Here is a 12,250-nt window from a genome sequence, read left to right on the forward strand (position 1 = left end):
CTTGTTTGGCGTGTTTATTTAGTGTTTTATGCATGTCTTGAGTGGTTTGTGCATTAGCAACTTCGTTTTGACATGTAAAGAGGTACAGAAAGCTTCAGATGATAATAATGCTGTGCAGTTGAACACGGCATTCTGAGAAATGTGCAACCTGCTTGGAATCTTAGAATAAGTAATAATCAATGAAAAATGCTTTACAAGCCATGGAATACAACCCCTGGCAACACTTATGGATCAATACAATTTTTTTACTTTAAACAGAAATTGCCATATCTGTGATTGGTTTATTTGTTAATTTAACACTCTGGTTATGTGAAACATACTTCAAAGTAATTATATTAAAATAGTTGAATTAATGGAAAATTGTTTTCCATATCAAGAAGAGGAAAAAATTCTGGAATCATTCAATGTTGAGGAAAACATTACGGAATCGGCTTGTCATTTTTATTTATATAAAAAAAATCTAAACATGTCTAAAAGGCTAATTAGTCAGCAGTTAAAAGAAAGTGCTTACAGACCTTAACAAGCTGCTGAACTTTGCTAATTGTAAGGAAACATGGCCCCAACAAGAAAGCTGTCAGTTGAAATGAGGGAAAGGATTATAAAACTCTTTCAAGATGGAAATCCGTCGTGGAGTGTGGCAAAACAGTTGGATTTTCCCAGTCAGCTGTTTCAAAAATTGTGTAAATATTAACAAAATAGAAATCTAAAATAAAAACATACAGGCAGATCAAGGAAAACATCAAAGCGTCAAGATGGAAAACGCACAACAAAACAAATTAACAAATGGGTGGAAACAGGAGTCGATGTGTGTGACATGACTGTAAAAAACTAGCTGAATGAAATGAGATTTACATTTAGAAAAATCAAATGAAAACCAGCATTAACACCTAAACAAAAGAAAACAAGATTAGAGTGGGTTAAAGAGAAGTCATGGAGTATGGATGATTGGATGAAAGTGATATTCAGTGATGAATCACAAATCTACAATGGATAAGGAGATGATGCCAGAACTTTTGTCTTGTGCCATACTAAAGAAATATATAAAGACGACTGCTTGAAGAAAAATGTGTAATATGGGGTTGCATGTCAGGTGAATAACCAGGGGAAATGGCAATCCTTACCTCAACAGTTAATTCACAAGTTTACAGGTGCTGGTCATACAATTAGAATATCTTTAAAAAGTGGATTTATTTCACTAATTCCATTCAAGAAGTGAAACTTGTATAATGTATACATTCATTCCACATAGACTGATATATTTCAAATGTTTGTTTCTTTTAATTCTGATTATTATAATTGACAACTAATGAAAACCCCAATTCAGTATCTCAGAAAATTAGAATATTACTTAAGACCAATACAAAGAAAGGATTTTTAGAAATCTTGGCCAACTCAAAAGTATGAACATGAAAAGTATGAGCATGTACAGCACTCAATACTTAGTTGGGGCTCCTTTTGCCTGAATTACTGAAGCGATGCGGCGTGGCATGGAGTCGATCAGTCTGTGGCACTGCTCAGGTGATATGAGAGCCCAGGTTGCTCTGATAGTGGCCTTCAGCTCTTCTGCATTGTTGGGTCTGGCATATCGCATCTTCCTCTTCACAATACCCTATAGATTTTCTATGAGGTTAAGGTCAGGCGAGTTTGCTGGCCAATTAAGTACAGGGATACCATGGTCCTTAAACCAGGTACTGGTAGCTTTGGCACTGTGTGCAGGTGCCAAGTCCTGTTGGAAAATTAAATCTGCATCTCCATAAAGTTGGTCAGCAGCAGGAAGCATGAAGTGCTCTAAAACGTCCTGGTATACAGCTGCGTTGACCTTGGACCTCAGAAAACACAGTGGACCAACAGCAGCAGATGACATGGCACCCCAAACCATCACTGACTGTGGAAACTTTACACTGGACCTCAAGCAACGTGGATTCTGTGCCTCTCCTCTCTTCCTCCAGACTCTGGGACCCTGATTTCCAAAGGAAATGCAAAATTTACTTTCATCAGAGAACATAACTTTGGACCACTCAGCAGCAGTCCAGTCCTTTTCGTCTTTAGCCCAGGTGAGACGCTTCTGACGCTGTCTGTTGTTCAAGAGTGGCTTGACACAAGGAATGCGACAGCTGAAACCAATGTCTTGGTTCTTGAAGCACTGACTCCAGCTGCAGTCCACTCTTTGTGAATCTCCTCCACATTTTTGAACGGGTTTTGTTCACAATTCTCTCCAGGGTGCGGTTATCCCTATTGCTTGTACATTTTTTTCTACCACATCTTTTCCTTCCCTTCGCCTCTATTAATGTGCTTGGACACAGAGCTCTGTGAACAGCCAGCCTCTTTTGCAATGACCTTTTGTGTCTTGCCCTCCTTGTGCAAGGTGTCAATGGTCATCTTTTGGACAACTGTCAAATCAGCAGTCTTCCTCATGATTGTGTAGCCTTCAGAACTAGACTGAGAGACCATTTAAAGGCCTTTGCAGGTGTTTTGAATTAATTAGCTGATTAGAGTGTGGCACCAGGTGTCTTCAATACTGGACCTTTTCACAATATTCTAATTTTCTGAGATACTGAATTGGGGTTTTTGTTAGTTGTCAGTTATAATAATCAAAATTAAAAGAAATAAACAGTTGAAATATATCAGTCTGTGTGGAATGAATGTATACATTATACAAGTTTCACTTCTTGAATGGAATTGGTGAAATAAATCAACTTTTTGAAGATATTCTAATTATATGACCAGCACCTGTACATTGAAACTTTGGACACTTTTCTCATTCCAATCAATAGAGAATGGGAACCTGACGTCAGCAACGTACGGCGTTCTGGGATTTAGGGACATGGGCACTACAGTAAAGACTGGGTTATAGTGGAGGTAGATGTTAGAATTTACATTAAACAGTTAAAACGCATTTGAATGGAGAACGCCTGCTGTGTTATGAACTGCCATATCTGCTCTCATGCCCAGAGTGGAAACTGGATCTAAAATGAAGCGCAATTTTCTGCTTTTCAGCTTCAAACTACACAATGGTGAAAGCAACTTGACCAAAATCTGGATTTGTCATTGTATTTATTAGTTACAACAGATTCATAATCCCTGATCCACTTGAATGTGTAAGTGCTCACGCTATGAATGATGTACAAAACATGTTTGGACGTGTTCATAAAGCAACCGCTGATTCATAGTTTGTGTATTTGTTCCAGTAAAAGTTATTCGGTGTAGTGCTTTCACAATATCATCGATTTCAGAACCACAAGTTTACTTCACTCCAGAACATTCATTAGTGGATTTATGCTGCGCTAGTGTGTCATAATATAGCTCTGTAAATAATTAAAATTCACGTCTCGCACACTTAATGCACTTTGAATGGAAGATATATGCACCTTTCAAACTGGAATCATTCTGGAATAACCTGTGATGTTCGCAGGGCACTTACTTACGGCCGAATAGCACAAACATATTAAGTAGTAAGAGATGCACAAAATGTGCAGAGCGGTGGGTCGCTTACACGATCAACTGGCTGAGATTATTTTATCTAGTAGATATATCGTGCCACTTAATTATTAAAAACTGCAAAAAAAGAGAAATTAGTTTGGTCCTGTGTGCAGTACGATAGAAGGCGGCTGTATAATTTCTATTAGTGTGTATCATGTTCTGTATGTGTTGTATTCTGGCCACACGACTGAGCGATTGAACGTAAGGGATTCAAATATTAGTCCATTTATTCTAAGCAAATGCAAGCAGCTCTTTTATAATATTAACTCAAATGTAGCTATTTTTTCCTCTGGTGATTTGTATTTGCCATTGTACGCTACTTAGCGTGTCCCCAAACATGGGCGCGACTACCCAAAATGCAGTTTGCAGTGACGTACAGTACAGACCAAAAGTTTGGACACACCTTCTCATTCAAATGATTGAGAAAAAACTTGTGAAAAAATATCTTTCAGGTGGTCAAATAGCAAATAGCAAATAGTGGAGCTCTGCAGCCACCTACTGGTAAAAGTTTTTTTTTTTTTTTTTTACTTTTAAAACTGGATTTTCCAAAAGATGGGCAAAAATCTTACACTAAACCATGTGAAATTATCCATGTTATCCCCATGAATTAAAGTTAGAAATGTGGGACTTTTATAAAGTGAATTTTACATAAAAAAAAGCAGTTTTTGTATAAAAACCCATTTTAAAAATATTTATTTATTAATTTATATATATTTAAAAAATATCACTAACCCACTGAAAACTGCACAAATGTAGAGTAAAAACTTTAATAAACAGAAAAATATACAGTACAGACCAAAAGTTTGAACACACCTTCTCATTCATTTGAAACTTAAATTGAAAAACCGGTCCATGACAAGGCTTCATCTTGCAAGGCTGATCTGTCAACCGCTATTCAAGGAAGTTGGAACCAGCTTGATGAAGAATATTGTTTTTTCATTAGTTAAGTTCATGCCCTAAAGAATTCAAGCCGTCATAAATGCCAGAAGAGGAGCAACAAAGTACTAATTGTGTCTTTTGGTTGATGATTCCATAATTTTTCCTGTACTTGATATGGAAAATATTTTTTTATTCATTAAAAGCGTTTAATCTCATTTGTTTGAGGTATGTTTCACATAACCATGTATGTTGAATTATTAAACTAAAATAGTTTTGTGTCATATCTGTGATTCGTTTGTTTGCTATGAAGTAAAAAAAATTGGGTGAACAACATCGAAGTGTGGTGGTTCCATCATTTTTGCCAGGGGTTGTACAAGGTTGACTGACTTCAGAGGTGTAAAATACTTGAGTAATTTTACTTGATTACTGTATTATGAGTATTATTTCGGGGGATTTGTACTTTACTCAAGTACGAATTAAACTGACTACTTGTACTTTTACTTGATTACATTTCTGAAGAAAAAACAATACTTTTTACTCCTTACAATTTTATAGCATCTTGAAAAGTACATTACATTTTCATTGTATCATATGCACATTAAATATGGTAAACAGAAGCTCAAACGTGCGTGCCTGACGTGACAATCAATGATCAGTGTTTTCATGCATCAAGCACACACATTGCTACTTTAGTTACGACTTTTATCATGTAAATGGCTGGCTTTAAAACTTCACTATAAAATCTGAAGAATATTATATTGACGTAGCAAAATTGCGTTTCCCCCCCAAAAAGTTTCATTATTCTTTCATTATTTTTATAGAGCCATTAGCTGTGTAATATAGTAGCTGAATGCACAACATTGAGTGCAAATAAAGTCAGTGATAATAATTTAAATACAATTAATGTTTTTGTGGGATTTTTTCTTTTATTAAATGTTAGAAATCTCCAAAAAAAAAAAAAAAAAAAAAGATGAACACAAGCAAAGATTTGTAGTCCATATAATTCAAGGGGACAGGACAGAAACCACCCAAAGTGAACACGACGGTCAAGATTAAAATATTAGTATTTGTATTCTTCTTCATTTCACTTAAGAAGACCCCGATTCATTACCAGGGGTTGCATAAATTACTGTCATATTCACTTTGTGTATAGTTTTTGAAGTGTAATTTTTGGATGTCCCATACACTTGTGTTGAGAGATGATTTTTTTTTCTAATACACTTAGTTTGTGTTCATCTGATAACTGAAAGTCGTATAGGATGGCGTGAGCGTGGAAAGGATGGAGGTTTCTTTTAATTCCTTGGGGTTTTTTTTCGATGTGCTTCATTTTAATTGTTGTTCTTGCACTAGATATACGTGTTTAACCTGTGCCATTGCATTTTGTTTCATTCTCTCCCTTTACCCATACTTACGTATGTCTGTCAGAAAAAAATACTTTTACTTTTTCAATACTTGAGTATAATTTAAAGTCATACTTTTTTACTTTTACTCAAGTATGTTTTTGGCCAGATACTTGTACTTTCACTTGAGTAAAATTTTGGAGTACCTCTGACTGACTTACAGTTAAGGAGGGCAAAGGCATCTTTTGTTCAGAAATAGTACAATTCTTGTTGCACCAGGTTTGTCATGAAGCTTTGTAAAGATAATTAATTTCTTTCATAGGTAAATGGAGCTATATTCCCCATTTACCTATGTGAATGCTTGCATCATGTACCACCCCCTAGCAATCTGCATGAAAAGTCTTACTAACTGTGATGTAATGTGGGTTTTATCCGTGTCCCGCCCACTCTAGTCATGCTAATATAAGTGACTGATTAAAAACAGCCTGCGAGTGTGGTTTGAACACAGATAGAGGATAGTTTCTGACCTCACTGTCCACAGGAATGATGCTGGATCAGGTCGTGCTGTTAGCAGCTGTCACAGTGTTGGGAATGCTGGAACAAGGTAATTACAACATGATTGTGTAGACAGTCAAGTCAGATCAACATATGTAGGTTTTTACTGTCATATGCTCAGAAACAGATTATAGGCCTACTGTATGATGAAATGCACTTGTGTCTTACATTGTTAATAAAAATGTTGTTTGTATTGTAGGCTACTCTGTTAGAATAGTTATAATTTGACAATCCCTGCAAACAGTGCCAGATAAAAAATAGGTAATAATAACAATGCACCAGTTTTAGGCTTGTTAGAAGTTACAAATGAAAAATGTGAAATTCCTAAAATGCTACTCAGATTTACGCATTTTAAAATAATGTTTTGAAATTATTCTGACAAATCTATTATTTTTGACAAATCTATTTTGAGTGGTTGTGTAATTAAAAAAAGGGACAGTTTGTAAAAAAATGAACATTCTGTCATTATTTACTTCCCTCGCGTCCTGGATGTAAGTTATGTTGTTTTAAAGATGATATCAATATTTTGAAGGAGCAGGATATGTTGTGATGTATGTAAGTAATTTATTTACCTTCACGATCCGTTTGAGCTGATGTGGTAAATGTGATAAATGTGTTTACCTCCTTGCCAGCTTACTTCTCTCTAAAGGTGATCTACGCGCGGAGGAAGTACTCGGTCTCCCCACCTGCCACTACCGGACCTCCGGAGTTTGAGAGGATCTTCCGAGCCCAGTAAGTCAGGCGGAATGGATCGCATAGATCATCCGTCAAACAAATAAAGCCACTAATGACTTCGCTAATGAGGAATGCTGACCCTATTTGTCATGTTCTTGCTTTGCCAGAGCAAACTGTTCAGAGTATTTCCCCATATTCATTTTCTCGCTTTGGCTGGCTGGAGTTTTTTTCAGTCAAGGTGAGTTTCCCTGAACCGAAAAAACAAGAACTATCAGGTAACGTTAAGCTGATGTCAGTTCAACATTGTGAGAACTGAGAACATATCACATTACATATTAAATAATTAGTTCACTTCCAGAACTTGTATCTTGTCATCCTAGATGTTCATGTATTTTTTTTTCTTCAGTCGTAAATAAATGTTTTTTGAGGAAAACATTTCAGGATTTCTCTCCATATAATGGACATGTATGGTGCCCCCTGGCTTGAACTTCCAAAATACAGTTTAAAGGTCCACTGAAGTGCCTTGAAACACGCAGCGTTATTCTATGTGGTGACGTACTTTTAACTGAAACAAAAACATATCGCCCAGCCCCGCCCACTAATTTTGAATAGCCAATAGCGTTCCATTAATATCTGCTCGGGCAAGAGCCGTTGAGCTCGGTAAAGCAGCATTTGTAAGCTTATGACAGCCACAGACTAATAAATCAACCCACAGATTCAATATGAACCTTGCTAAAACGAAATAGTGATCATAATCATGCTGAGGCTGTGTAGTTTAATACATGCCGATCGCACATATGAGCGCATATGATCTGCTCCGCGTTATTGCATCTCTGTGTAGGGGGCGGGACATTACGGACTCTAGAGAGCATTTGATTGGACAGAACGTTTGATGAGAAACTGAAGTGCACGGTGATATCATCCAAATCCTTGATTCATATTGGCGGAAGTGACGAGACAGTAAGTTTTGAATGCCCATATCTTGTAAACGCGAATTTTATCTTTGTTTTGCAGCACACTAGCTTATAGATAACCTTAAGGCTAATATATTCATACTAAAAGCCAAAAAACTTTAATTTTGATTTCAGGGGGACTTTAAATGCAGCTTCACAGGGCTCTAAACAGCTGAGGAAGAAGGGTCTTATCTAGCGAAATGATCGGTTATTTTCGAAACACATTGACAATTTATATACTTTTTAACGTCAAATGCTCATCTCGTCTCTGTGATGCGCATGCGTAGTCTGTGATCCGGGTTAGTACAGTTAGGGTACGTCGAAAAACTCACATCTCGTTTTTTCCCCAACTTCAAAATCGTCCTACATCGCTGCAGAAGTACAGACTCAGTGTTTACAAAGTGAACATACAAAGAAGACCAAACGCCTTTTACAAAAAAGGTTAAACTGCGTTGTAGGACGATTTTAAAGTTGAAGACGAAAATGAGATGGGAGTTTTTCGATATACCCTAACTCAGAGACGATACAAGATGAGCATTTGAGGTTAAAAAGTATATAAATTGTCAATTTGTTTAGAAAATAACCAATCGTTTTTCTAGATAAGATTTTTTATCCTTTGCTGGGATCGTTTAGAGCCTTTAGAAGTTCCGTTTAAACTGAATTTTGGAAGCTCAAACTTGGGGGCACCATTCATATCCATTATATGGAGAGAAATCCTGAAATGTTTTCCTCGGAAAAACATAATTTCTTTACGACTGAAGAAAGAAAGACATGTTCATGGATGACAAGGGGGTGAGTACATTATCTGTAAATCTTTGCCCTGGAAGTGAACTAATCCCTTAATAAATCTTAAAATGAAGCAACCACACTATAATAGTTTTTTTGTGTTGTACTCAAACAGCTTGATGTGCTCACACATAGTTTTCAGTATACATTCTGCTAATGGTACAAGCATAAAAAAAGTATACATTTAATTACAGAAAAAGAGAGCATCTAGAATCAATGTTACGTTTAAAAGAATACAAATGTCAAGATGTTCCTTCAGGCTGATGGTTTTGGAGGGATTTTGGACACTTCACATACAGTCAGGCTCAAAGAGCAGCAAAATACTAGCTTTGCAGTGTTATGAATCATCTTAACCAGATTAAGTGTGCAAATGGGAACTTTGCCTTCTGAGAAATGTATAAATAATATTTATATGTTTTGCTTAGTTACTGTATATTAAAAGTCTTCTAGATTGAATGGCATAAAAAGACCATTGAAATTAAACATCTTTCAAATCCGACATTGGATTTCACTTTAATCTGACATCTCACACCTCATATTTGCATGTAAACAAAAATATCTTGAAAATGGTTTATGCAAAACACTGTGCCGTTGTGTTGCTGTTGTGCTCTTCACAACACCTCCATTCAGATCTAAATGAAAAAGTCAAGCATATTACTATTACATGGATTTAGTAATATGAACAAACTCCTCATCCAGAAAATGACATTTCTTGCTCTCTAGCATTGGCAGTGTTGTTCGGGCTCCTGTATCTTTATGGACGATATCTGTACTTCCACGGCTATGCGGAGTCAGCTAAGGGCAGGTAAGTGATTCAGTACTGTAGTACTGTATGTTCATGTTTTCCCAGTCGTGTTTCTCAACTGTAACTCTCTGCTGGCAGACTGGAGCCATTATACTTCAGTGCAAAGATGCAGTGGGTGCTGATCGCTCTGGCAGGGCTGGGGGTCATCTGCACCATGACTCAGGCCTATCTGGGACTGGACCTGCTGCACTCCTTCAGTCAAGTTTTGGGCCTGACCGAACACACATAAAAGCAAAAGTGCTGGAAATAAGGAATAAGCAATGAAACCAGATGAGTTTTTTTTTTTTGACACAACAAAAATATATATTTTTTCTCCTCTAAAGAAAGAAGGTAAAATCTATTTAGAGATGAATACAGGGCTACTATTGAGTGTTCCAGGAAAGACAAAGTTTATTCGACATTCATTTTGTCAATCAGAAGGAAACATTGGCAGTGTACTAATGCAAAACAGTCAGTTATTCAAATGTTTTCTTTAAATGTTGTAAAATAACTCTAGAAACCCTTACTGTTAGTGTTTCCAAGTAGTCAAAATATATTTCAACTAGAGGCTTTTGATTGATTTTTGTACTAACAATGTCCACCGTTGGATGTAAATATGCTTCTCAGAGGAGAATTTTGTCTTTCTTTCTTTTTTTTTCCCAATGATGCATTAGGTGCTTTTCATAGGATTGGTAACTTGTTTGCCTAGCTAAAAAGGCTAATGTCATTGCTGGCAAGCATTTTATGCATTCTCAATACAATTGAACATTTTCATTTTTTGAGTAATTTCACAAAAATTACAATTTGACTGGAAATGACGCACAATAAAAAATTATAATAATAATAATCTGCTCCCAAGTGATATTTACTTTGATATTTGGTAACTATTAATATGTTTTCTTCATACATGTCTTATATTTAATCTCTTTAATTTCGCTAACAGTGTTGCTTTATTAGTAAACAAGTACATTAGAAATGACACAACAAATAGACACTTGAATTTAAAATAGAAGTTGAAATCTGTTACCCCTGGGATGAATGTATATCGTTGTCAAGAGTCATTAACTTTTCATTTCTTTATATAATTCTATATATTTTTTTGTTAACTACACTTAAAAGGATGATGCTTTAAAAGGTTCTTCACAGCGATGCCATAGAAGAACCATTTTTTAGTTCCACAAAGAACCATTCAGCCAAAGGTCCTTTAAAGAACGATCTCTTTCTTAACTTTTTTATAATCTGAAGAACCTTCTTTCGTCACATGAACCTTTTGTGAAACAGAAAGGTTCTTCAGATGTTAAAGGTTCTTTATGGAACCATTTAGACAAAAAAGGTTCTTCTATGACATTGTGAAACACCTTTATTAGAAATGTTCTAAATTCATCCGTTTCTAATCGATAAGCATTTTTAAAATTCAAGGACTAGAATAATGTTCCTAAAATAAAACAATCCTAAAATGTTTGACCGAATTGTTCGACAGATTCAATCTGTGTAGGGTTTTGTATTTTCGGCCACTAGGGGGCGCTAGAGCTTTGTAGATCAGTGTCAGTGTAAACCAGATTACTGTGAATTCTTTGTATTTCACTTTTTTATATATTTCTAGTTGTTCTTATCAGACTAATATACTGATGAAATACTGAAATTAGATCTGACCAATAGCTGTAATATTAAGCATTAACACACTGGAGTCTTGGCTATTTTGAGGTGCATAGCTATACTGGACATCACTAATATACCAACAACTATGAAAAAAAAAAGACTGATGAGTTTTACAAATTAGCTTTTATGTAACACCATCACAAAAATCGTAACATACCACCAAAGTGTCTGACTTAAATCTTCTGTCAACAGTGAACAAATTAGTATTTTACAAATTATGAATTCAAAATATTGTTTGATTATTCAAGCATAAACTGTTTGCTAACATTTAAATGTTAGGTGAAATCTTGTATTCACACCTGTCAAAGAGCAAAAAACATTTAAAATTAAATTATTCAGTCATACAAATACATGTAGAATTCTTGGTCATGCTCTTAAAAAATTATTGTTATATTAAAAAATTAAAATAAAAAAAATGCTTATTTTGTAAAAGACAATTTTTGAAAGAAAAAAAAGAAATGCATGCATGTATGTATGTATGTATCTTCTAAAGGGTCACTAACTTAATCAATTCTTTGATTGTTGTTTTTTCTTTCTTTTTTTTCTTCTTTTTTTTACTGAACTAATCCATACATATGGTGTGACACAGCAAAAATTAAGAAAGAAAACTCTTAATAATATATAAATAGCCTGAGAGATTTATCCTCATTGTTAGACTCTTATTTATTTAATATGAAATTATAATTAACTTTTTGGACAATTTCAAGACTAACTTTGTCAACAAGACAAACTTTGCTGTCATTCATTCAAAACTGCTTAAAATTATACCATTTTAAAATGGGTGATACTTTTATCTCCCCAATTGCACTGCTTAACTGTTTTTTAAAGATATTTTGAGATAAAAAAAAAATCTTTGGTTCTTTTATGTGTGTCTCACCACTGGACATTACACACTAAAATACAGAAATGGTAGTTACTAAAGTAAAGTTCTATTAAATTTGTTAAAATGTCAAAGGAGAAAGAAAGTTTAATTTGATACAAACAATATCAACATGTTTTTTAAACAGAACTAAATAGTTTAACAAAATTCAATTCTCTCAGTCAATTAGTATGTTACTGAAACTCATCCCTGTTAATTTTGTGTCTATATTTCCACGTCCTCTCTCTTCTATTAATTTCTTTCCCTCAATTTTTTCTGT

General features: G+C 35.0%; 1 protein-coding gene across 1 annotated transcript; it reads left to right on the plus strand.

Moving 5' to 3' along the window:
- Positions 1-6,205: 6,205 nt before the first annotated feature.
- On the plus strand, positions 6,206-9,733 carry ltc4s (leukotriene C4 synthase). Its single transcript, XM_073821188.1, has 5 exons — positions 6,206-6,303; positions 6,887-6,986; positions 7,097-7,167; positions 9,392-9,473; positions 9,552-9,733. Exons 1-5 carry the CDS (start codon positions 6,243-6,245, stop codon positions 9,700-9,702), a joined length of 465 nt encoding a protein of 154 aa, XP_073677289.1. The 5' UTR covers positions 6,206-6,242; the 3' UTR covers positions 9,703-9,733.
- Positions 9,734-12,250: the final 2,517 nt, after the last annotated feature.

This window comes from Garra rufa, chromosome 16, assembly GCF_049309525.1.
Source record: "Garra rufa chromosome 16, GarRuf1.0, whole genome shotgun sequence".
In the NCBI taxonomy this organism is placed as follows: domain Eukaryota; kingdom Metazoa; phylum Chordata; class Actinopteri; order Cypriniformes; family Cyprinidae; genus Garra; species Garra rufa.

Bases quoted from the DNA above. Each gene is read 5' to 3' on its own strand.
- ltc4s (XM_073821188.1), top strand. From the start codon at position 6,243: ATGATGCTGGATCAGGTCGTGCTGTTAGCAGCTGTCACAGTGTTGGGA. The intron at 6,304-6,886 runs GTAATTACAACA...CCTCCTTGCCAG, and splicing joins GTTGGGAATGCTGGAACAAG to CTTACTTCTCTCTAAAGGTG. The intron at 6,987-7,096 runs GTAAGTCAGGCG...TTGCTTTGCCAG, and splicing joins GAGAGGATCTTCCGAGCCCA to AGCAAACTGTTCAGAGTATT.